Source organism: Odontesthes bonariensis, chromosome 24, assembly GCF_027942865.1.
Source record: "Odontesthes bonariensis isolate fOdoBon6 chromosome 24, fOdoBon6.hap1, whole genome shotgun sequence".
NCBI lineage: Eukaryota > Metazoa > Chordata > Actinopteri > Atheriniformes > Atherinopsidae > Odontesthes > Odontesthes bonariensis.
The window spans coordinates 14,878,851-14,904,232 of record NC_134529.1 but is presented as its reverse complement, the minus strand read 5'-3'; the positions used below and the strand labels follow the sequence as shown (position 1 = coordinate 14,904,232).

The following is a 25,382-nucleotide window of genomic DNA, read 5'->3' as shown; positions in this document are numbered from 1 at the left end:
TTGGCGATATGCGATCAAGTGAGCTCAGACTCGGCCGTTTCTCCTGCTGAGCCTTGAAAAAAGCGAACAGCAGTCATCACGAGAGAAGGAAATAAAACGCACAAGTGACTTTTTTTTTTTTTAAGAGTTGTGCAAATGAAAGTAAATCTCTGATTTTGGCAACAGGGCCCAGCAGAAGAAAACACGATTGCACCACCTGTCACTCGAAATATGAGTACTTGGCCGACTGTATCTGGAGGAAACGGACGATGTTACTCATCTGAGTCGGTGGAACAAAAAAAAAAAAAACGATGTCTTCCTTCTTGTAGTTAGAAAATAAAATTTAATCTATACAAGGTAAGAGAGTTCATACATAGATACAGGTGCAGAACAGACACTGAAATACTGCTCAGCTGAGGAGATTCCTGCTTGTTTTCACAGCTGTTTGACAGCGCAACACGACAAACGGGAAAGACTGAAAAGACCAATCACATCAAGTGATTAACAAGCATTTCATATGTTTATGTATACAAAGCAGTATAAAACAAGTACAATAATGAACAGACAACAATTCCAAAAAAAAAAGGAACACAAGGGTGTAAACATTTTGTGAATATGTGCTTTTCATGACGCCAGCGTCACCACAAATCGGATCAACCGGTAACTGCCATCGTCGAGGCAGGGTATAGAAATCAACATTTAAAAAAAACTGTACTCCATCTGGTGTATTTGTATTGAGTATTGTAACCTAAAAACTCTACACCTGTATATTTCAGTTAGCATACATAGGAAAACTGCAGAACACGAAGCCTTTGTGAGTCTCTGCGTTGAAACAATGCCACACAATCTACTCAGGGCTTTTGTAACAGAGCACCATGTTGCTATTAGTGTGTTTCCTCAGTGCTGTTTCCAGTCGCACTCCACTGTTTCCATTGGTCCCTTTATTGTAGAGATGGTTGAAGTCACAACTAGGCACAGCAGGTGTCAACGACAACACTCATCGTGGAGATGAAACTGGGTACTTCCAGTCTTCCACTGGACAAAGCCAGCTCATGTAGCAGTACTGAGGAAGCCCCACAACCTCAGATCTTTGGGCAAAAGTCTCCATCTTGGAGCTCAAGTGCTTGTTCAGAAATGTATTGCCAGTTACGTTTCGATTTAAATGGCAGCTGCGGTGGTGCTAGTTTGGGCATCAGGGCCTTTGAGTCCCTGCTCTCCCGGTTTTCACTTGGTTTCGGCGGACAGCTGCTCCAGCAGGGGGTTGGCCTCGCTCTCTGGTGTTTTGACGCTGTCGGTTCTCACGATGCAGGTGGGCCTGTGGAGGTTGAGCATCACCATCAGCTGCTGCCTCTCCATGCGGAGTTCCTCGATCTGGGCCTTCAGCTCAGAGTTCACCATTTCCAGACGCTCCGATTCCTGGGCAAAGATGTTGAATTATTAGATGCTAATGGACAAAGAAACAGTCTGGACTGCTTCAGCTCTCAGTCTTGAAGAAGTTGTGCAGCTGAAACAATCATGGTTGCATTGGCTTAGCTGACCTGAATGGCTTAGGCACGAATCAGCCGTTCAAGTTGACTAAAGTCAGATTATTCTTGGCTGCTTAAAGCATTCTACCGCTGCTCGTCAGTATGCAGTGCTGAGTCATGAACTCACCCTTTGAAGGAAGTCGGTACGTTCCTTCTTTTTGTTTCGGCATCGAGCTGCTGCTACCTTGTTTTTCTCTCGTCTTCGTTTCCTCCTTTCTTCATCTTCATCCCTCTGCAAATACAAATATTTTAAGTGTAAAAACAGACACTAACTGTGTGTTATATAAAATAAATACATAACTCCTACCTACATGGATATGTACACTTAGCCTAATAATTTTGGAAGCAAATAACACCTGTAATGACTAAAATACACTACATCCTAAACCAATCCTGACTTGGTGTCTATTTTCCCCACACCCTGCCCTGTTTCCTCTTTTCTTTTCCCTCTCACCTCCGTCTTAATGGCCAGAGGCCTCTTCCCCAACCTCCCCAGGAAATGCAGCGGGGACAGCATGGAGCCCAGCTGGTGGAAGTCTGCCAGCTTCAGCTGATCGGTGAGCGTGGTGGCCGAGATGCCCGCCAGCGGGCCCAGGCTGGGCAGGGAGCCCGCCGCCAGCGAAGGGTCAGGTATCTGTCCCGGCATCATGTCCAACCCGGCCACCACCGCCGCTGTGGGGGGAGAGAGGAAGGAAGAGAGAAAAGAGGAAGAGAGGGAACGATTAGGATTTGAAGATCAGGCCCAAAACCAAACTGCTGATGATGAAAATTCAATGCCGCTTTTTTGGCGATACAATGGAAAGCTGCAGAGTACACACCTCATTCTAAAAACGTTTCATTTCCCTTTTAGCCAAAAGTAAAACCAAAAACCAGCAGAAAAACATTATGCAATTCATAACTACATATAAGCAGCTCAGTTTTCCACCAAATGAATGTTTTGTCAAACTGTTTTGTGCTTTCTGGTGTTAAAGAGGAACTAAAAACTTTTAAACGTCATATCGCAGCCATCTGGTGGCAAAATGATCCTCATCGTGATGTTTTAGCGTTTGAACTCTTTTACAAAACGATGATTTAACTCGGCCTGCACACCCATGGCGACTATTCAAGGATGTAATTTGCTAATCTGGTGCAAATTAAATATTTTCTTCACCAGACTCATAAATACAGTAACTATCAATAAGCCAACATTCTAAAACACACACAAATGGTGTGTTCCCACTATGCAGTCCGGTACGGGTCGGGTCGGAGCGGTTCACTTATTTCAGTGTTTCCATTACCACGAAAGCGTACCGATCCGTACCGTTACCTTCTGCTTGGGGTACCTAGCACACAGGCCCGGTTCCAGGCTCTGCTCTCCGTTGTTGGTGAGGAGGCTGTGCAGCGGGAGCTCGATGGCGCTGTGCGAAACAAAAACGTTTTCCAGCTGATTGCTGCAAAAATGGCAGAGAGTGGTTTCAACCGGACTGCGAGCCAGTGTCGCATTAAGCTCAAGAAGCTTGGAGGTGGTTCGAAATTATGGATGTTATTTGTTATTTTCTATGTACGCTTCGGCACGCACTCCGCCCACCCAAGGGTCCCCTTTGTACAGTGGGAACGCAAGCTGACCCCAAAGCGACCCGACCCGTACCGGACTGCATAGTGGAAACGAGGCTAAAGGTGCCTCTGTACCTACAATAAAGTAAGAAGCAACCCTATACTATCACGTACTTTGACGTGCTTCTCTTTCTTTTCTCTCCTTCTTTTTGATAATTTCCTTCTTTCTGTCCTTGTCTTCAAATGTCGCTCTGAATACGGGTTGTTGTTTCCAAGAATGAAAGCAAGAGCTGACAGCTTTGACAGCTGTGTTATCTTCAAAGTCGGCAGCTGATGAAAAAACAAACCCAACACTGTCATCAGCCCCACGCATGCAAAAGAAAGCAAGGAAAGCCTCTGGTATGATCAGGCAAACAGAGCACCATCTTCCACACTCAAGCTTCTCATCATTTCAGTGGTTTTGGACTTCAGTGTTCATTTGGGTTTGTTTTGGGTTTTTTGTGAGGGAGGGGGGTTCGAGGGAAATCAAAGGGCGAATAACACTCGTGCGTTCAATCACCACCCTCTTCCAGCAATTTAGGGTAGTTTGGAGGCTTTGACCACAGCAGTTTTTAATGTAATCAGGGAGGAATGAGGGACTGAGAGGAGAAAAAGGAAAGGTTGTGCAGGAATAAAAGGAAGAGGCTGGAGAATTAAGACGTCTCTAATTACTGTGAGGCAGGGAGTTGGAAAACTTCTGATGGCCAAATAAAAAACAAATGTTACAGATGAGAACAGAGTAACATGAACCCACTCTACCCTGCCCAACCCCACAATCTCTGTGGAGACGCAGACTGAGGGCAGCGATTGAAAAGTCTGACAGAAATAGTTTCTCGTATTGTGCAGATTTCATGTCGACAAATAAATCCAGTAAAATAAAATGGAACTGGCCAGTGGGTGAAGAGGTCAAATTACCCCATTTTCTGCTGTTGAAATGTTACACAAAGCAGAATCGATGGATCAAATTCATCCTTGATAAAACAAGAACACACCTGAAACAACTGATGCTCCAATAAACTTTATTACGCTGGCAACAGATAGGATTACCAAGCAAACCTGAGGCCACCAAGAGTTTCAGACGGCACACACGATACCAATGTAACTTTGACATTAATAGCTTTATTCACATTTGCCTCCTGAGCTTTCAGCTGCAGCTGAACCTCTACAGGTTTGGCACAAACCGAACAAAGCCCCTCTCATATAGAAGCAACAAAGACGTGCATTGTGAGGTGCTGCAAAAAAACAGCTGACTTTGCTGGTGGGTGACTAGCTGACAGGCCGACTGTATTGGAAGTTGGAATTTTTCCTTTCTTCACTACTTTTTTTGTAGGGCTGAAAGATTCGGTCTATTACAAAGGCTATAAAAGAGGTAATAGAAAAAGCAGTGGTTATGTAACTCTATTCTAATGCGCTCCACCCTTCTTATGGGCTGGTTTCTAAGTGTTTTTACAGTGGGACTCGATTTGACTGTAGTGTAAAACGGAGCCAAAATAACTCAATCCACACGGAGGCACAGAAGTGTTGCTTCAGCGCCGACTCCCTGAGATACAGCATTTCTTCCATCTTGATGACATGATCACAGATTTTTGCCATCAGTGCTGATTAGGCTCAGCAGTTGGACACCCTTGAAAAGTTGCTCTCATCCGTTTGTTTACAACTTCAGCCATCCAAAGTCACAAAAAGGAAGATGCAGTACACTCACAGTCAGAAACTCTTCTCCTTACTCTTCCACCACCAGCCCCAGACCACATCATTTACTCACTCTAAGGAGAAGCTGGTGTGTGGACCTAGTGTCTCATGATGCATTTTATTTCAGAAATCCTGACTGCCGCTCACTCCTCTCTCCCATCCAATGTATACTCCCATTTACACGCTTGGCTGCAAGCTGTTGTTTTTGCTGGAGAGGAAAGGAACAAGACAGCCCTGGGTTTTTTTTTTAAATTCTCTCAAACAAAATTCCTTCTCTATTAGACTCCCAGGAGGGATGTAGTGGAAGGTGCTCAGACTTTCTCTGCTGCACAGAGGCTGTCTGAGAGCGAGGAAATCGCATCGCAGCTGATCCAACACATTAACATTTACTGCACATCCATATGTTTTACTGAATCGGACGGACATGAGCAGAACGTTTCCATATGTGATTGAAGACTAGAGATACGTTTCTCTCCCTTAAAATACTATTTTATCCAAATCTAGATACAACTCTAGGATAATTCAATTAGTTTTGATGCATTCACCATTTAGTTTTTAACATTTCTTTCATAGATATGTTTCTGTGCTGGAAATAAGCTGCATGAAATATGTAATACTGTGAAACAAATCACAACTCTGTCATTTTCATGTAGACACGATCAAGTTGTCTATACAAGGTGTAGAATTGGACATTCTAGACTCACTCATGGTTTTTTGTTAACTGGAGGTGAACCTCCCCTATGTGATCTTTGTGGTAATCCCTTATCAATTAAGCATATTCTGTCTTGCTCTGCCCTTAGAATAAAAAGGCAGCAGTTTTTTAAAGAAGGTACTATAGTAGGTATTTTTAATAAGGTCCCACCTTTAAAGGTTTTAAACTTTTTAAAGTGCATTGATGTGAACAAACTTATTTAATGTATTTATTTATTAACCTCATTGTTGGCATTTAGTGTGAAGTGCAATGTATTACCTGTATTAGCCATGAAATAGCCATAGCTGCTTAACTGGCTTTAAACAAAAACAAACAAACAAAATCATAGATATGTTTCCTTTGCTTGCTGATAAGCTAAGCTAAGGAAATGAAAATGATAAGCTACTGAGGTTTGCAGACGCTGCCCACTCGCCATCAATAACTGTGATGGAAGTCAAAGGGGGCGATCCAAACTAACTCCTCGGCAAAGAGAACAGCCACAGAAGTACCCATTTGGACTGACTGAGCCGATATCAAAGCTGACCCCAGAGCCTGTTTACAGATTTGTATTGGGCTCCAACGTGGACAAGTGCAAAGTAAAAAGACAAAAAAAAAGGTACATACATGCAAACATAAAATTAAATGTCACTCCTGGACAATTCTTATTTCACATGCAAAACACTGTAACTGAACCATGCTCTGCAAGGAAAGCCACCATTCCTTGGTATGACTTGTTGAAACATGCAGGTGAAGCCAGCACTTGCCACATACACAAAAACTTACATAGACTTTTAGTATGCAAACACACACATACACAAAGAAAAAGAAAAAAAATCTGATCTGCCAGCGTAAAATCAGATCAAACTTATCAAAATATCCACAGGTAGTTTCGCCAGGAGCCAAAACAAAAGTGAAATGAAGCAGAAGCAAGATGCCCATCAGTTCTGAGACAGAAAAGTGAGTTACAAACCATTCTGGACAACTTGGTATCATTGTAAATCGTTGTAAACTGCAGCACAGCACAGCACAGGCTAAAACTCTTGGCCTGTCTCACTTCTGAGTTAAACATGACTTTGAAGCTGAGCTTGAAAGTCTGAAAATCCCCCTCACAAACTCGACACCCATTCAACCCTCGAGACACAAAACCCTTAAAAACCCTCATCTGTACAACAAGGGAAAGGTTCACTAATGAAAGTCTTGCAGGCCGCAATTATGCTCAAAAGCATGAGTCAAAGTGAATTTCACATTTTTCAAATGGAGGCGTATTTCGTCTTTGTTTTTTGTTTTTTTCTTTCTTTCCTTTTCCTCTCAGCACCAGCAGCCAAAGTTTAGTGGTCAGCATTCAGTGATGCAACGGCGTGACTGTGCTTTTGCAGTCAAGCAGAGAAGCCAGCCCAGTACCACAACTTTTGGACCCACACTTGACTTTAACAAAGACATACAAAGTTCAGCAGCAGTGTGGGCACCACTAGCATTTAAGGTTAATTGAGAGGAGATGATCTGAGGCCAAGGATGAGGAGCGGAAATGTCATGTATTCTTTATGGAAATATAGAAGCGTACATATACGCATGTTCTGGCATCAGAAACACCCCCCCAAAAAAAATCTATCTGATCTGAGTGAAGAGAGTACACCAGAGTATGCTTCTGAAGATCAGACATAACCATACATAAGGTATATGTATATATATATATATATATATATATATATATACACACACACACACACACACACACACACACACACGGTGCAGTTCACTGGTTCATTTGCTCACACACTTTATCTGTTTTCAACTCGAATAAATGTGTCCATTTCCTGAGAGCAATTAGCAGAGCTGAGGAATTCAGCCGCATACAAATAGCCAGCAGCACGACTGGAGGCCCCATTATCCCCATTCCTTATAGAGAATTTGAAGGAGACGGGGGGGGTGGGGGGGGGGGGGTTCAAAGGCTACTCATTACCTTTACATAGCTGCTTTTAAAAGGGTGCAGATGAACCTCACCAGCAGTGGCCAATTTAGATTTGTCAGAAACTATGCAATTTTTGAGCTGCCAGGCTGCTCAACTTCAAAACTGCTGCATTAAGACTTTGCGGGAAAGCGCACCGCGCTCGCCAAGATGCTGTTTCACCACTTCTCACAACATACTTTATTAAAGTCCGATTTTGGATTAATAAGGAATCACTGCGGTCACACACCAGCATATCTGCAACATCTAAAACATCTTGCAAACAGCATTTGCAGATCCAACTCTACACACATGCTGAAAATGAGCAATGATCAAGGAGGCTGCGGCCAAGGTACACTCTCAATCCGCAGCCAAGGTCTCGGTGATCATCATTACAGTCTGCACTCAAGGCAGGCTGTGGACTTAGTTACAGCCTTTCGCAATCCTCTGGGGAAACCAGGGAATTTGGCACCAACTCTCCTCGAGGACAGGACAGTCCAAATATACAGTATTAACACTCCTCCAACTCCTCATTCTATTTTCATTGGACCGCCAAGATGAGAAACAGGCACGAAGAGAGGAGACGCCGCATTATTACTGCCTGCTGCCCAGATCTACTGGTGTCATCTCTGACCATTAAACTAAAGGGGTGACTGTGAGTGGGAGTGGAAGTGATTATCAAAACAGAAATTCCATTTCAGCTTTCGTTTCTTTCTTTTTGCAAGTTCTTGCCACAGATAGAAGGAACTTTGCAAAACTCCTCCTTTCAAAATAACTTCCCAAAGCAATTCAACAGTCATTAACATTCAACTCAAACTACTGTCGACGCCGAAGACACTTCCAGCTCAGTCTTATTTCCATGTCTCAGCAGTAAACAAGCTGGCGCGCAGCGCATTAAGTCCAAAGCAGACAGAAGAAATTTGAGCTACTTCACATTACTGTAAACTTCAGCCTGTGAATGATTTTCTCAAGTCAAATCCAAACGCTAAGCACCTGCAGATATGCACAAAGCATTCAAACATTACTGTGTGATCATTGGCTGGGTTCCTGCTAGGTCTGCTTTTTTTTTTTTTTTCCATTCAAACAGTCGCACATCTATATTTTGCATCTGGGTGGTCCTGGTTAAATTATTATAATGTTACTATTTTTCTCCAGGTTGTAAGTCAAGATCAGATTGCATGGCAGCGAGCTTTTGCACAGCTCAGACACGGATTAAGAACATCAAGATACTAAATGCGCCTTTTACAATGTATACAGTTTGCTTCTGTGACCAATCCAAGGCAAGTCGTGTGCAATCCCTGACAGCAAACTGTTGGCCAAGCACGTACAGAAAATTAGATTTAATGCCGCCTGCTGAAGCAATCACCAGCATTATGTAACATGCGGTTGTCACTTTAAAGCTGCTTCATACTTTGTCCTCTGATATTTCCTCATCTGCCCCATGTCAAGCAGACACTTGCACAGTGCAGGCTCTGGAGTGATTAAACGAGCCCTAGTGTCAGCTGGCTGTGCTCTCAGAAACTTCGAGCTAAAAGGGTAATGTTTAGGTCAACATTTTGTGACTAGGGCGCTTTTTAGTCTAAACACAGAAAACTGGTCCAAAAAGAAATTCAAGAAATCTATAAACCACAACTATGTAAAAAATACTATTTCTCTAAAAGCACTGGATTTAATGCCTCCTCTCACAGTTACACCTTGGGAGATTTGTTGTTTTTTTAAACCATGTGGAAAGGCTTATGAGGACTACAATGTGATTCTGATAATGTGATACCCACAGCAGTGAATAGCTGCTCCCTCAGCATTAGTATTAGTACCATTGAGCTGTTGCATAGTTGGCTCGCTTGCCTGCAATGCGTCTGCTGTCTATTCAGCGTGCTGGGGTGCAGCCTGGCAATTCTAGCTCTCCAGAGACGCACTGGAAGGCATTTCTACTTAAAATAAACCCTGTGCGCCCACGTCCAGCCTCTGAGCCCTGTCGGCCCTGCGCCGCTTGTCGGCTCGCCAGCCCTTTCCCATTAATCCACTGCAGCTTTCCATTTTTGCGGAAACCATCTTACGGATGTGCCCAGGCAGGCGCTGGGCATTTAAAACCTCTGAAACACCCTCTCAGTCACTTAGACCCACGCAAACACGGATACAGACACAAAGGAAACATCTATAAAGAACACACGAATAGTTTCCCCTGCATGGCATATATTTGTACAAGCATGCACTGCACCAGCTGAAGGGCATGCATGCACTGTGTAGGAAAACTCTGAACCTCTGACAAGCCCCCCACCCCCCCACCTGCACCGCCACACACACACACACCATACAAAATCCATCCCTGCCAATCATATTTTCAATTCCATGACTGACCTTTAACCTGCAGGCCACTGAGGGCAGATAAACTGGCCTAGATACATGTCCTGTTACACAGTAAAGTATTAATCATCCCTCAGCCAGTATCCAGAAAACCAGACTCAAACACGCAGAGCATGTGCGCTACGATGGGCCAGAGCAGAGATACAAATATCAGACAATCAGAGATCACATCCTCAGCTGTGCCCACATACTGCCGAAGACTTCAAACTTCATTCACTTCACTTATCTTTCAAGGTGAATTAGCTACACTTTTTTTTGGAGGGGGGGGTACTCGAGAAAATAATTGTTTCACTACTTCAGACAAAGTTTTAAAAACATAATACTTACTCAGAGAAAACTTGTCAGTTGTCTTCTGTCAATGATGAACTTTGCTTGGACGCTGCGGAAAGATTAAGAGGATATTTGTCACTTATTTGCTTTTGCAGTGCAAGTATTAGTTTTGTTATTAGAGCTGGAATGACCAGCTGACTCACGACTGAAAAACCGGACACTTTTAATGTTGCAACAGTCCGGTCAAATGGCACGACAAATGTACGTGAGACTTTTGACTTTCATTGTACAGGGAAACATGTTTCTAACTGCACATATGATAATAAACATCTGAATCTCTTGAATCTTTCAATTGAACTTTTCCTTTTTAAAATATTAAGTTATCGGACACATTGTGTGGAGGGATTACTGAACAGAGCTAACTGGTGAAGGGCCCGAGGGCAAAAGGGGTCTGTAGGCCCTTGTTCCAGCGCCTGTGTTTGAAGTGATGGCTGACATCACTTGTTTGGCAATGAGACTACAGCAAAGAGATGCAAAATAATGGCAAAGACATGCAGAGTTACTGAAAGGCACAACAAAGACACTTACAATGGCAATACATGGAAAACAACCATAAAGAGCCTCAAGAATTAACAAAAAAGAAGCAAATAAATGAGCACAAATAGATGCATTCAGACTCAAATGACCACAGAGGGGCACGAAAGCCACTAAGAGACTACAAAACACACCCTTGTCATTGCGGGATGTCTTGCCTCTGTGTTGGACGTGGGGGCCGTTTTCCAAGCCTGTGCCCGGGGGCTCGTCCCCTCATAACCTGCCCTGAATCCGGGTAGCCTGCTTGATGCAGCAGGCTCGCTAAGCTAGCGGTTAACTCCTTTGAAACCCACAGTGTGTGTGGTGTGTGTGTGTGTGTGTGTGTGGCGTTACATAACTGTCTTCAACAGGCTAACGGACACTTCGGTTTAGCAACGCTGAAAGGAAGAATTCCCGAGATGAAAATACCTCCTGACACCGGCCAGGGGGGGTGTAAATAACGAGCTGTACAACGACAGTTGCTACAACAGTTGTAACAACAACGTCCTTAACGGTTGCGGCAGTTGCGAAGTGGCTGCTGCGGTTAAAAAGGAAAAAAAAAAAAAAAACTTTAAAAACTGACCTCGAGAGTTTTTTGTGGCAAATGTGAACAAATACGTCTGCACGCATGGATGGCGTGCAGATAAGACAGCCGCGTTCGCACAGGAAGTCATGTACAAACTAAATTCAGCGGTTTCAATCCCTACAACGTGGTAGAAAAGTGCTAAAAAAAATGCAAATATCCGAAGCCCTGTAGCAACAACGAGCAGAAAAAACAGCCTAATGGGGTTCAAATAAGCGGCTGCATGTCCGCTCGACGGTTCAAACACAGGCTTACCTGCTGTGCGTCCAAAAGCCACAGTCACAACAATAAGGCGGTGTGGGCGTCAGGAGTCAGGTAGGCTGTTGGACTGAACAGAGGTCGTTGCATCAGCCCGTTTAAGTACTGATGTCGGCTGAGGCTCAGGAATGCGGAACTGAGGCCCCAGACGTAAGCATGGATGGAAATACTGTGAGAGGAGGGCCGAAGACACTCAGCTTTGTTTGCTCCACCCATAGCAACCAGAAAACACACACACAGAAACGGAATGGAGGACAGGAAAGTTTCAGCGCGGACTGACAGATAGAAATACCGGCGAACACACGCCGACAAGCGCGTTGAACGAGTCGCAAAGTAACGCTGTGCGCGTAAACACGGTGCGCGCGACGGTGCTGAGTGTCTCACTCGAGGTTTGTGCCAACAATGAACTATCTCGGTTCAAGTTCAAGATATTCATCTCATCAACTGCTGCATGAAAATCAGTTGGTTCACGCTCAAGTAGCCTATGTTAGATGGCCGAAGAAAGGTGAATAATGACCAATTAGTGTTTACTTTGTAAACCAAACAGGGTGAGAATGTATTTAGAGGCCTGGAAAAGCATTTGTTCATGTGCTTAAATTAAAAATAAAATCATTATGACAGCTGTCGGAATGCAAAGCAAAATAATCAAGTAGAACAGGAAGAGCTCGATGTCGACTAAGATGCAATTAAAAACGAATTATTCCCTCTGTGAGATTCTGCACGCCTGTGAGAAAGACATTACAAACGTCATCGTCCAACAATTTGTGCGCCGCATCAGTCCTCTCACCTGCAAAATAACCAGCGACCAAAGCCTTCACATAAGTGCAGAGGCTGCTCAACCACATCAGGGGTTCTGATATTTGTCTCCAAAATATTGTAGAGTAGTGATGGAAAGCAGCAGTTAAAACAAACCAACTTGTTTGGAGCATTTTACACTGCTAGCACAAGAATATCACTCACTTTTATCTGTTAAATTTGAGCCGGATTAGTGCCAAATTATAACATTTATCACCTAAATAGCATCAATGACATGCAATGTTAAGAGTAGACTGCTCATGATAGCTTAAAGTAATGAAATATTTAGGTCATAAATCCTGATGCATGTCATTCAAAGCTTTCCTCGGGCAGTGTTGCTCCCTGATGTTTAACCCTCTGACTGCTGCGTGCTGGTTTCAAATTCACGTGCTGAGTGGAACGTTTCTTTGTGCTGATCTGAAATTTGCATTTGAATTTAAGGTGTGTGCCTGTAAGCAGGATTTGTGACATCGGAACTAGTTTGGAGGGCAATTCGATAGGCTCAAAGCATCCCAACGAGGCAACGTGAGGCCAACAACTGGTCAGTAGCAAATACTTGCATATCTTTTCAGTCAGTGTCGATGATTTTAAATATTCAGAATCAAACTTGAAGTTTGTATGAGGGGAAAAAAACAAATACTCTGAACACGAATGAATGTTTGTTGGACAATATTATTTGTACATGTTTAAACACTGCTGGATGCGGAGGGAAATTTTTCTGATGAAAACAATAGATGCAAATCAAAATTCATTCGACACATTTCATTTCAGTTTCGTGTTCATCTTCACCCTACTACACGCTTAAGCCATTTGACCCCCCCCCCAAAAAAGGGCACCTTTGGATGTTTGTCCGTCCAATGAGCCCAAAGAGAAACGGAGCCACAAAATCAGCATAGAGCCCGATTCCTTCTGTTGCAGCTGGTGAGGAAAGACTGATGCCAAACTCCTGCAGAGTTTTCAAACACTTCAGCTACCGTGAAAAGCTCACTTCATTTTCCTTTCAGCCTTGATTAAGTTGGAACTTGATTTATAAACAGAAACTTGAACACTCGTGCACAAAATCATGCTTCAGTACTTCTGATGATGGTACCAGAAAGTTCCAGAAAAAAAACATTTCAGTGATTCTTCCTGCTGCTTCCCCCTAGTGTGGATGGTGGTTACTGCATCCCTTTGAACTATTAATATGAAAGAAAACATTTATTTTCATTGCACCGTACAGGGCCTGCAGTTGTTGTCATCCAGGGCTGTAGACAACGCAGCAATTGAATGCATCTTTTGATTTGCTGGCAATGCATGAGGTGGATGGTACAAAATCAGATCCTTCTGGCATTCTCAAAACCAAGTGACATGTTTTAATATGAGTTTAATGAAACGAGTGATCAAGCAGCTTCATTCTTCACTGTGCCTTTTATTACATGTCAGGTTTTATCCGTGCCATTATCCGAGGCTGAGTTGGGTTTGACACAACGCCAGCTCAACCGTTCCACCTAGAACAAGCAGCTGAGTTATTAGAGGCTCACCAAAATACCCCACTCTGTTCCTTTTTTTAGATTCCAATTTGGTTCCGCTGTGATTTATGTCTCCCATCCGAGGGGATGTAGGGGGGGGGGCTGTGCGTCACAGTCTCTCTCAACACAGATGACAAATTTTAGGGGAGACGTTTGCAGCTAAAAAAGCAGAACTGACAAAAAGAGATTTCATAAGGCTGGAGGGTCCTGGACGGAGGTTTTCCCCTCCCAGGTTTATAGTTTTAGCTGAATACCTCTGTGTCTGCAGGGAGGCAGCCACGGATGTCACTCAGCACACGAGCACACATGGTGTGGGCTCATTTGCCTCTTAAAGAAAGATTTGTCCCCGCCAACAACAATAAGCAATGCGAGTAAATCTAAAGATATGCCAGTTGGATTCACAGATTTAAAAAAAAATAATAATAATTTTGACAGAAAGTTGACAAAAGTTGCGATGTCGAACCAGCACACAAAAATAACCCGCAGCTCTTTTATCAAAAAAGCGTGGGTCAGTTTCAGAGTGTGAAGCTTCCACGCTCCTATTATAAAATCCACAATCATCCCGTCCATCCCCTCAGAGAGCTTTGCATGAAAACATGATCTTTAGGTGCACTTTCCAGCTGCTGCCAGAGTGATGAATGGAGAGTGAACTCAAGTTTGTGGTTTAGCGTCTCTGCCAAACTTTCCTGCTTTGTGGGTGTCAAAGTGAAAGCAAACTAACTGCTATTTTTGCATGTGCAAATATTTGTTTTTTGTGTTACTCCGATATCCCTAATAGTATCAGAGACGGATAGTTACAGCGGCCATGTCCTGTTGGTATCTGCTGGTTAGGCTCATCTTGGAGTTGAAGTCGTTCAGAGTGTCGTGGCTTTCCATGTGCCACAGTTTAGTTTTACTTCCCGTTTTATTCTGTAGAGCTTGGCCTTCTTGGTTAGTCCTTTTGTTAGTTTTCCTCCTGCCCTCCTCACACCAGGCCTTTGTTTGCTTTATCGCCACTTGTTAATTTATCTTTAGCTGTCTCAGTTTATGCTCGGCCTGGTTTTCTCAGTCCTCTCTCAGTCCAGTCACAAGAGCTTAGATCTGCTACAACTGTGTCTTCTTTGAGAAGCAAACATATCTTTTCTCTCGGGCGTTCAGTTAGGTTTAAAGTGTTGAACGTTTTCCATTTATTTTCATTATAGCTGTTACGGTTATAATTATTTTATTTCTATGGTTTTTTTTTAGGCACATTGAGTTTACCCTATACAAATCTACTTGATTGGAACCATGTATTTGATCATATAAAGCATGACCATGTGGTTTGTGTTTTCAGTTCTAACCATATTTCTATTTATCTCAACGTCACCTTGTATTGTTTGTATTCCCAACCCTAACAATCCATGACTGACTTTAGTTTTCAACTAACGCTGAGCAGTAAACACTTGTTGGACATCATTTGGCACTCACACTTGGCTCCCCTTATGTGTCAGTCCACATTTTAGGATCATATTCATGTGTTTACCATCAGGACTGCCACCTGAACATCAACAGTGTCATTCTTTGATGATGTTTTAGGTCCTATTTGTACAGAAGTGATGCGAAACAATTCTTTTCTGTGTAATAAAATGCGTTCCTGTTGGCCTTCTCCGGTACCTTCTGACGTTTCCTCCTCGTCACTGACCATCCCACCCAGCGTTTATCATTTATTTGGTTCTTTTTCTTTCTCAACCCCCAACTGGTCGTGGTAGATGTTCGCTCTCTCCGATTCTGGTTCTGCTGGAGGTTTAGAGCCTCGTGCTGACTTTTTCTGTGTGTGTGACTCAGTTGCAATAAAATGCAACTGAGTTGAACTGTAAATGACATGTAAACAAGTCAGTCAGTCATAATTTCATGTTTTATTTATTTATTTTAATCTAAGATTAATTTGGATTACTCTCTTTAGGTCAGGTTGGTGTGTTTTGTGGCATATTATCCACCATCACATCTTTGGGAAATACCCGGTGGACCAGACAACTCCAGACACAAACTGACTCATCTCCCACCACAGTGCAGACATAACAGATGAAGTTTATTTTAATCACTGCTCTATTTAATTTCCTTCCTTTCTTTTGTTCTTCCTTCCCAATAATCTCAGACAGTTGTAGACCGCATGAAAATACGTCTATTAATGTTCAAACATCTGCATTTAAGAGGTGCTTTTAAAAAAAAAAACTGTGACAGAGGTCTTGCTTCTTTTTTCTTTTTTTTCCCCCAGTTTGGAAATATCGCGTTACTACAGATTGATATTTCCCATTTTCTTACAACAATGGAGTGAGTGGAAAGTCTTATTTTGCCACTATTTATTTTCTGAACGTCAAATTTTGCAGTGATGCACTTTGGTGCAAAAATGTATGAATATTAGTACACATAGAACTGCTTGATGAGTGCCATCGGGGCTCTGAAACCCATATTTTCCCCATCAAACATTCTTATATGATACGAACTAGCAGTTGTTGCCTCCATCTTCCTCCTTGTAATCTTCCTCTGAGAACAACAGGCAGTCAGCTGTCATGCCAGTGCTCCTTTTACCAGTGCTGATCCTGTTTCCATTTGGGTATAACCACAGTGACATGGATTCTGCATTTAATTCTCACTGTGTGAAACGGAAGCATATTTATATAAATATATTATATTAAGCATGTTCTAATTTTTAAAAAAAACAAGTGAAATACTTCGTTTCATACTGTTTGACTCCAGTAGTGGTTCAGTTCTATGCCACACATAAAAAAAACGAAAAAAAAGAATTGGGTGATTTGTTTAAAAATAAAGGAGAGGATCCTCCTACTGTATTACTGGACGTGCCATCTCCTGTCAGAACGAAGCAGTGAGTTCATGCACGTATCAACACCATCCTTGGTGTTACTCCCAGTGTTACTCATGTCAGGTGACCCAGCCTTCCCAAAGCCATACGACATTGATTTATCCCCGTAAATATAGCACTTCCTCGGGAATATCACAGCACGCAGGAAACAGAACGGTCAGAGGGTGCACGGGATAACAGATGAGGAATAGGTGAGCAGCACAACAAATAACGGAAAGATGGAGATCTGTAACCAGGCGGGCAATGTTGAACATGTAGCAGGGTGCTGATGAGAAGGAATTTCATCCTGACACCTTTCAGTCGCCGCCATGATTTATAACCTGCTAATTAGTTGGATTAAGTCAAAGCTGTATGGTGAACAGTTTATATTAGCATGTCATCCTATGCATGTCCAGCTCATAAATCCTCCAAATAAAGGAAAATAAAAGACATGAAACACATTGTGGCTGAGATTCACCACTGGCTTGTGGTTCCACATTCCAAGCAGACAAGTATGTGATAAGTGTAGATGGATGATCTTATTATTGGTATCAAGTGAACCTCTAGCATGTGCATGCACTTCTGCTGGACTGCTTTTAGATGTCGTACTTTTAGTGCAGTTTGCCTTGAAAAACACAAGTCCCATCAAAACTGTCTGTAAAAGTTTCATCAAAGGTCTAAACGCATCCAGTAAGTTTTCACGGTGCTGTCGATACTTCTGTGAGTAACATGACCACAAAATGTGTACGTCAGTTGTACGTCACAGCTGGTAATCTGTGAACATCACAGTACGTGAATATGTAAACATGCAGGATGACACGTTTGAGAGTAATTCTATTTTTCTCACGCTTTAAAGTTTTACTTTAATGTCAAAGTATTATTTGTCATTGTGGCATAATTATAATGGACAAAACAGTCTGTAGGCCTGTGAAATATGAATTCCTTAAAATGATATATAGACCCAAATATGCTTCTCTCATGAGAAAACTGTTTAGTGTTCATAATGTTCAGTTTTATGCCACGTTGCACAGTTTTTTCAGAACATTTCGGAGACAATCGTGTGCTTTTTTTTCTTCCTTTTTTTTTAAAGTAGGCCTCGACTGATATCTGGGACTGCCAGTTACTTTGTAGATTTAGATTTTCTATCGATGAAAATGCAAACAGTTCATAAAACATGTTTTGATTTTGTACTTTTAACTATATAAAGTGTTGTGACTCCATTTTGACTTGCTGCTACTTTGAAATGCTGCTGGCACGTCACAGCTGAGACCTGTCAGCTCTCCATTGGTGCGTTCTTAGACTTGGTTCAAAATGTGACCTCATAAGGATTTTGCGTAGAAGCGGCTGCTAAATGAGTGCTCGTCCCTTGAATTATTACTTTTTGTAATCCTAATGTGTTATGATCAACCCCTTCGGTCTCTGCTGAGGTCAAACCGCAGTTTAAACACAAACTCTCCATCCTCACTGCTCATCTAGCTTGATGGCTGGTCGTGAACCACTTTAGTTGTGTGATATCTTAATACTTTGAAGCAGGCTTTGGAGGTGGAAGCTAATGGCAAACGATGTTCGATGGAAAGAGAGTGAGTCAGGAGACATCAGAGCTTCTGACAGGCTCATCGGTCACCTCTCTAGAATAACCGTGTACCAGGACATTGTGTACTCTCTCGGTTGATCAATAAAAAAAAAAAAAAAGGAATGCCGCTTTGTGTTGAAAAGTGGAAGGAAAATGCTTTTAAACAGTCCTCAACATATGTGGTTTTAGGCAGCGTTTTGGAGTCTGTATGAGGTCACAGTGGAATAAAAAGAGAATTGTCTGAGCTACAGAGTCGAAGGTAATAAATTGCTCTGCATCCATGTCAGGCAGAAGCCCTAAAGTGGACTGAATAATGACCTGCCCCGCTTTCCTAACCTAATTTAAATCCAACTGAGAACTTATGGGCCCTTCTCTAATGTGGTATTTACATTCCAGCTTCTTGGACATCCTTTGGGGAGGATTTGCTTGCTGTTGATAATAAACAGACCTCATGGATAGAAGCCCTTAATATCTAGTCTATATGGCTCACGGAATATCTTTGATTGTTCAAAAAGGTCATTTGATTGCTTCTTTGCATTACTCCGTTGTTGCATTTAGTCGAAATTTGAGAATGAGTTTGGAAAAAAATATGTTTGTATCTTTAACGGTCGACTTTTTGTCCGACAGTGATATTTTAGTTGCGTTTGTCAACACTTTATATTCCCATGAGAAGGAACCATTCACTTTCCATAAGCTTTGGATTAACAGAGAGCATTTAATTTGTTTAACACTCACATGACCACCGAGGGATAACCTTTGCCCAATAACTGTGCTGTAAATGCAGAATAAAGTTCACGTGCCTTGTTGATGCTATGCTGCATACTTTTGATTTTTTTTTTTTTTTATTGTTAGAGACACAGAGTTCACGGGTTTTATTCAAGTCAAGTCCACCCACTGAGGGCCAATAAAAACTCACATTTTTGTTTGGACTATACAGATGTGTTTCCTCTGTGTTACATCTCATTAAATGTTTATTTAAAGCTGTCTTAAGAAGTACCCATTTTTTCAGTCCCAGTTTTTGATTCCAAATATTTTTCAGAACATGCTTAAAAAAAAAAAAAAAAAAATGGGAATTTGTGCAGTTATTTGTATAGGGGTGCAAAAAGCTGTGAATGGAGTGTGTGGGAATCTGATATTTCTACTAGACCACTGACTTCATAGTGAGCTCTGTGATTGTTGGTTCCTGCCGCTTGCTTTTGAGCGACTCCTACTGGTAGTAATGAAAACAGCACCTCTCACACTTTGTAACGCCTTCGACAAGGACCTTTTTTAAATAACAAGTAAAAGAAAATCCGCACGGTGTTACCGGTGGACTGAAACATACATTTGCTCGTTCAAAAGCGACAACCATGCACTGTGGTCTTTAAATTCCTTGAATGCTGTTCCGAGAATAAAGGCCAGATTGGGTATTGGATCAATTACCATCATGCACGTGACAGATGTTCTATAACTGATGGGAAAGTTCCTTCTGTGAACAATCAGTAGCATTCCTGCCCGCTCTTGTTTAGATTTGTTTTGGGGGTTTTTTTTAGCGCTGGCCCTGAAATATGACACCAGTTGCCATGGAAGCAAAACAACTGCAATTCCAATTATGGTCAAAGGAAGCGAAACGGTACGGCAGTCACGCGCTGACGTCAGGCACGGTACGTACAGCGCTGCTTAGGAATCAGGTTCCCTTGACCGTGACGGCGGAGCAGAGATGGAACCATGAATAAATAATTAACCTGCTGTTTCTGCGGCTCCCACTCACTTTAAACAAGATTCAGTCCTAGCCAGTTGCACTATTTTACGTAATGCTGAAAGCAAAAATGGGCACATTGACATCTTTATGCAGTTGTACTTTGCAAGTAAAAAACAAAAAAGTTAAAATAACACTTTCCCCCTCTTCTAAAGCTAGCCCTGCACCTCTCATTATCTTTAGCAGAGCATTTAACACCTGAAATTACAGCTGTTATAAGTTGTTTAGCTCTTCTTATTTCTTGATGTTTGAATTGTTTTTTTTTATTCTAATAGCAGTCTCACCCCATCTTTCATTTGCAAATTTAGCTTTCCGTCATAACACAACATACTCACTTCTGCTTTGCGTTTTAATGCGTCAAAAGTTGTCTTGTTTTCGTTCCTTCTTGTCTCTGACTGCTCAGCTTGTAACTGATGAGGAAGAAACAAACCTCACATGATTAAAAAGCTGTATAACCGCTGCTGAACGAAGACCCCGCTGTGTTGTGACTGTTTATTCAAACAGATGAATATTTCTGACAGACGGACAACAATGCTGAGAAATCATTTGTGGATGTCTTGCTTTATTTCCAGCATCTTTAAGTTGTCGTTGTTGTTTTTGCATCAGTATTATTTTTGATATGTAAAAAAATAAACTATGTCATAAAATACATCTTGAGAAAATACATGGCATGATCAGTTTTTCATGGAAATACTTGAAAGGAAATATCAAGTCAGGTCAGGGGACACCTCACAACAAGATGTTACACATGTGCTGCTACATATTAGTAACCCTCTATTTTCACTTGCTACAACTTTAGTCGACAGTGCTAACATGTATATTACGCCAATAAGCATACATTCACATCACAGGTAGATACTGAAAAACACGAGATACCACCTCTTCTTGGAATACAGATGATTTGTATTTGCATGCACTTGAGCACAAAATCTCATCCCAGACAGTTGTGACAATATGGAAGAATTCAACCCTGTTACAGTCACAGAAAACACATCACCTTTGATGTTTCGCTTCACACAACATCAAAGCTCACACTACAAAAGATTATTATAGATAGATCATAGCTTTCTGGCTGGCTAGATTATAAATACGGTATAATGTTGCATAACGTCTTTGCATTCACAAGGCCAGAAGTGTCGGCGAGTTAAGACTATCTTTCATTAACTCGGATGCTCCGAGACCGCCTTTGAAGCCCTCGCAGCTGTCAGCCAAGGATTCAATCTCAGAGTAATTAAAGGAGAACACTGTGCGGTAATTGCTACAAGTGGGACTGGAAGACATGACTGGTGTGCTCAAAGATTCGAGATCGCTTGCCACAGACTTGTACAGGGTTTCCCAGTCTGGCAGGCTGAAGGGGCCACTCAGGTCTATGTCGGGGACGGATGCAGCCGTCTCAGAGGTCACTGCCATCTCCAGGCTGGGCACCAAGTCATCCAGGTCATCCCCTTTAAAGTCCTCCAAGGTCTCGTCTTCTGCACTGGAACACAGGAGTATGTTGGAGTTTCCCAAAATGACGGCAGCGGGGATGCTCGGGACGTTGTCCATGTCTTGACCGGCAGGGATTTCTCCAGCAGTCACATTGCTCTCTGGTGCTTTTACATTCTCCAGGATGGACAGCAGCTGTGGGGAGGCTGGAGGATCCTGCAGCATTGAGTTAACATCTTCTTCCTCCCTGTCACTGTCTTCGTTAGCAGAGAGTTTGCAGGGTGGTTTGTGGGAAGCTAAGACGTGCTCCAGTCTCTCCTTTTCCTTCAGCAGATTGGCTATCTCTGTCTGAAGGACAGACTTTTCCTCCTCCAGCGAATCAGTTTCCTGAGGCGAGAAGGCACATAAACAGAAGACATCGCATGAGCAAAGCACGAAAGCATGACAATCCTGCAGTGTCCCACAGTGCTCTGCAGGCATCCCTGCTTAGCTCTGTCTTAATGGCACGTCATATGAATGTGTTCTGTTTGGGAGGCAGGCTTGTTTTGATTTCACAAAACGCCACACTTACAGTTTGAAGGGTGTCTATCAGCTCCCTCCGTCTGTTACGACACTTTGCTGCAGCAATCTTGTTCCTCTCCCTCCTGATCCTCCTCCTTTCCTCCTCCTCTTTAGACGGCTAAAATCAATCCGGAGAAAGAAAACATTTAAATATACGTCCTGCTCATTCTCACCACGTCCGCAGTTGGCTCCTCGACGCCATTTAATTTGCCAGAAAAGAAAAAGAAAAAAGAAAAGAAAGAAATCCTCTTTGCAGTGAGTAGTGAGAATACTGATCTCGTCTGTGGAGACCCCAGATCGTGCAAATGCTGCACCACTGGCGCGGTCTCGCCGTGCGTGTGAACGCGCATTTTGTGCTGCCTCCTTTCCCATCCATTCTTCACAGATCTGTACTCCTCCAACTTTGATTACCTTTTCAACGTAGCCGTTTGAGCCTATGCGATACTTGTTGGTGTTGTAAGATACGTGACACTTTTCATTTGAACTGCAACAACAGTTAATTGCAGTGCCATTCACGTCTCTGATAAAATATCGCGATAACTCCATTCTTATAGCCCTCATATGTAAATGAGTCGTGAGGAGGAGTTGGGCAAAATATTGAAGCACAGTCTGACTCCCTGAGTTCATAATCGACTTATTGATTGATTGATTGATTGATTGATTGGTTGATTGATTGATTTATTGATTGATTGGAAGCAACGTCATTTTTTCACGCTATCATTTGAGCCCCCACTCTAGTCTGTCGCATACCTGCTCCTTGTGCCCCTTCCTGTTGCAGGGCTTCGCCTTCTTCACACCTGCAGGGGAAAGCGAACGGGTTGCGCCATGACTTTTGGTTTTCGCACGGCCACACGACGCAGAGACAGATGTGACGGCCGTCGCCTGCACCATCCACTTTAGTTGTGGCGATGTTGAGATTGCAGTCACAGTCGGACCAAAAGAGGCTGCTGGACCGGTGTCACTCTCCTGGAAGAAGCCACATCAGAGACACATGCATATGCATGCAGTCAATCACTCACTTAGCGTATCTGATGAATAAGAAGTCACGCAGCAGCTGACCTTTTACCAATGTTTCAACGGTGCATCAATTATTTGGCAGATAAATGTCAACGAAAACTAGATCAATACAGCTACTGTCTGGAAATCTATCAAAAATGATACACGTCACATCGTAACAGCCTTCTTTGCACATTGTGTTTTTCACCGTCATCACTCCAAAAAACGAAAGGTCACTATCAAAACAGTGTAAAAATAGCTGTCCTGCAAACCACTAATCTAAAAAAGAGAATGTAATTCCCTTGTCTATACAGCTTCTCTACAGATACACTGACAGTGTAAAGAATTCACATGTTAGAATCGTTCACAGCAAAAGGACAGGGATGACGAAAGAGCTGACTGACAAATTCATTTAAAAATATGTGCAGAATTCAAGGAATGCAGCCTGTGGCAGCCCCGTGCCTCAGTTACCCAATACGATTTTGTTCTGTGTCTGTTATGAGGATTATTTTTGAATGATCAGACCCGCTTTATACCTCGGCGCTGTCCACTGATGATGAAAGCGAGTCAGGAGGATGCTGGCTGCATCCGGGGGTGTCCCCGCCAGGCGATGCTGTCCTACAGCTGGAGGATGGGTCGAGCTCAGTGTTGGAGTCTGGATGCATGTTTTCCTCTGAGATAACGGCACAAAAAGCTCGAGCCGTCAGTCTGTTCGAAGCCGAGAACTGATCCCCTGAACGCCTACTCCATTTGCCGGGATCATAAATGGTAACTGTGCAGATGTGGAGAGGCCCGCCTTTTATAGTGAGCTGGAATTTTATGAATGAAATCTGTGTGGCGAGACCGAACCATTTCACAAAAGGAGAAGCGGTGAAGAAATGCGGCCGGGACACGTTTTGGACTCCAACATCTAAATCGCTGAAATGTCTGAACAGCAACACTCAGCCACGATTTCACTCTCGTCTGTTTTATTTACTCAAATATCCCAAAATAGCGTGCATGTGTAAAGTGACACCCCTGCCTAGAAGGAGCCCACCGACATGAATGAACTACGTCATTTCATGTATGCAGCATCTGCATCATATAGCTCGACATAATGTTCCCCCTGTGAATTCACGGTGATACAAATAGACCAACTCTTTCGTTTGATGGCAATCACGAAACACTCTGTATTTTTAGGTTGTTGACAGATTGTGGACAGCCGTTTTGACCACTATCTGACCGGTTAAAACACCTCATTAGAACAACGCTGATGATCCCCCCAAAAATATTCCTTAACTTATTTACACCCGTGAACTCCTGTGATTTAATCCTTCTACAACGCTAGCTGGATGAATATTTATGATGCGCAAAAAGGAAGTGTCAACTCTTTACCACACTGCCTTTCACCTGTCTTTGCATAAGAGGAGCGCTCCAGCAACAAAACCGTCGCTGTAGTAAAGCAGCCAATAGCCGAATGGACCGGTCGAGCCATATATGGTTTTCCGGGGAACCGGAGCGAGCTGTCTCGCGTGGAGAGAGCGCGCAGACGGCCGCTCGGCTGTTTGTGGCCCACTCACTCACTTCGACAAAAGAAAGTGAGACATGCGCCAAAGGACTTCGGCCGTCACGCATTTCAGCTGCTAACGGCGTCATTAGCGGCGTCTTGAGGGGTTGGAGGCGCTACTTTGAGGACGCAGAGGACAGAACCTGCTCTTGACCCGTGTTGCAGGACATCAGCTTTTATGTGCAAACACCGAGATTCTATGTTGGTATTAAATATATGCTTCCCCGTAGGCCTATGATATTTCCGTGCACTAATGGATGAGACAAGAACACAGTTTTCGTTCTCACGCTCAGATCTTTCACCTGCTAATGACATTTTGTTGTCGCTAATTAGCAAATTTCCCCGTGGCCTAATTTGGCCTTTATTATGCTTGAGGATATATTTAGGTTTCACATGACCTCACAGGCCCACTGATGTGAGACGGGTTGATGGTGAATAGAGAGGAGGGGGCCTTTGTAGCCTCAGAGGGGCCTCGCTCCCGGCTGCTTCCCGGCAGTCGCAGCCCCCTCTGGGCTTTTTCCCCCCTTCTTACCGGCATATCACTGGGTGGTCAGCTTCCCTCTATTCAATCGCCGGCGGCCAAAGACCAGAAGAGTTCAAAGGTCGGACATAACATCAAACACCTGTCACCACCGCTCAACGGGTCGCTTTCATCAGAGAAACTTGAGCGTGAATGCGCGCAGTTTATTTTTAGATTGAGTGGCATCAGCGTTCAAAGTTGATGTAAATTAGGCAAAATGGATTATTTTAACTATTGACGATCCAATGTGACGTCTAATACTACTTTGAATTATATTGTATTAGGCTACTTATAAGTGACCCCCGCCCCCCCCCCCCCCCAAAAAAAAAAACATTATAGGCCTTGGTTGGCAACTGCAACCAAATGCATACGCTTACTTTTTACATGCAATGATCTGAAGGGGGAAAAACACTTACAGTAAAACAAATAATCAGCGTAGCTGGAGTGGAAGT

At 43.0% G+C, this 25,382-nt stretch overlaps 2 protein-coding genes across 3 annotated transcripts; both read right to left on the bottom strand.

The window, feature by feature from the left end:
- Positions 1-477: 477 nt before the first annotated feature.
- jdp2b (Jun dimerization protein 2b) lies at positions 478-11,576 on the bottom strand. The gene is made up of 5 exons (XM_075459487.1): positions 11,448-11,576; positions 10,094-10,145; positions 1,960-2,177; positions 1,633-1,737; positions 478-1,395 (listed from the first exon to the last, which is right to left on the bottom strand). The coding sequence occupies exons 3-5, from the start codon at positions 2,152-2,154 to the stop codon at positions 1,204-1,206; spliced, it is 492 nt and encodes a 163-aa protein (XP_075315602.1). The 5' UTR covers positions 2,155-2,177; positions 10,094-10,145; positions 11,448-11,576; the 3' UTR covers positions 478-1,203.
- Positions 11,577-20,424: 8,848 nt separating this feature from the next.
- Positions 20,425-23,614, bottom strand: LOC142375069 (protein c-Fos-like). Of its 2 annotated transcripts, XM_075458990.1 has the most exons (4): positions 23,401-23,614; positions 22,619-22,834; positions 21,879-21,986; positions 20,425-21,694 (listed from the first exon to the last, which is right to left on the bottom strand). In XM_075458990.1, the coding sequence occupies exons 1-4, from the start codon at positions 23,527-23,529 to the stop codon at positions 21,002-21,004; spliced, it is 1,146 nt and encodes a 381-aa protein (XP_075315105.1). In that variant the 5' UTR covers positions 23,530-23,614; the 3' UTR covers positions 20,425-21,001. The 2 variants fall into 2 exon arrangements, with proteins under 2 accessions (XP_075315105.1, XP_075315106.1); XM_075458991.1 differs by lacking the exons at positions 22,619-22,834; positions 23,401-23,614 and adding an exon at positions 22,280-22,609.
- Between the last annotated feature and the right edge of the window lie 1,768 nt (positions 23,615-25,382).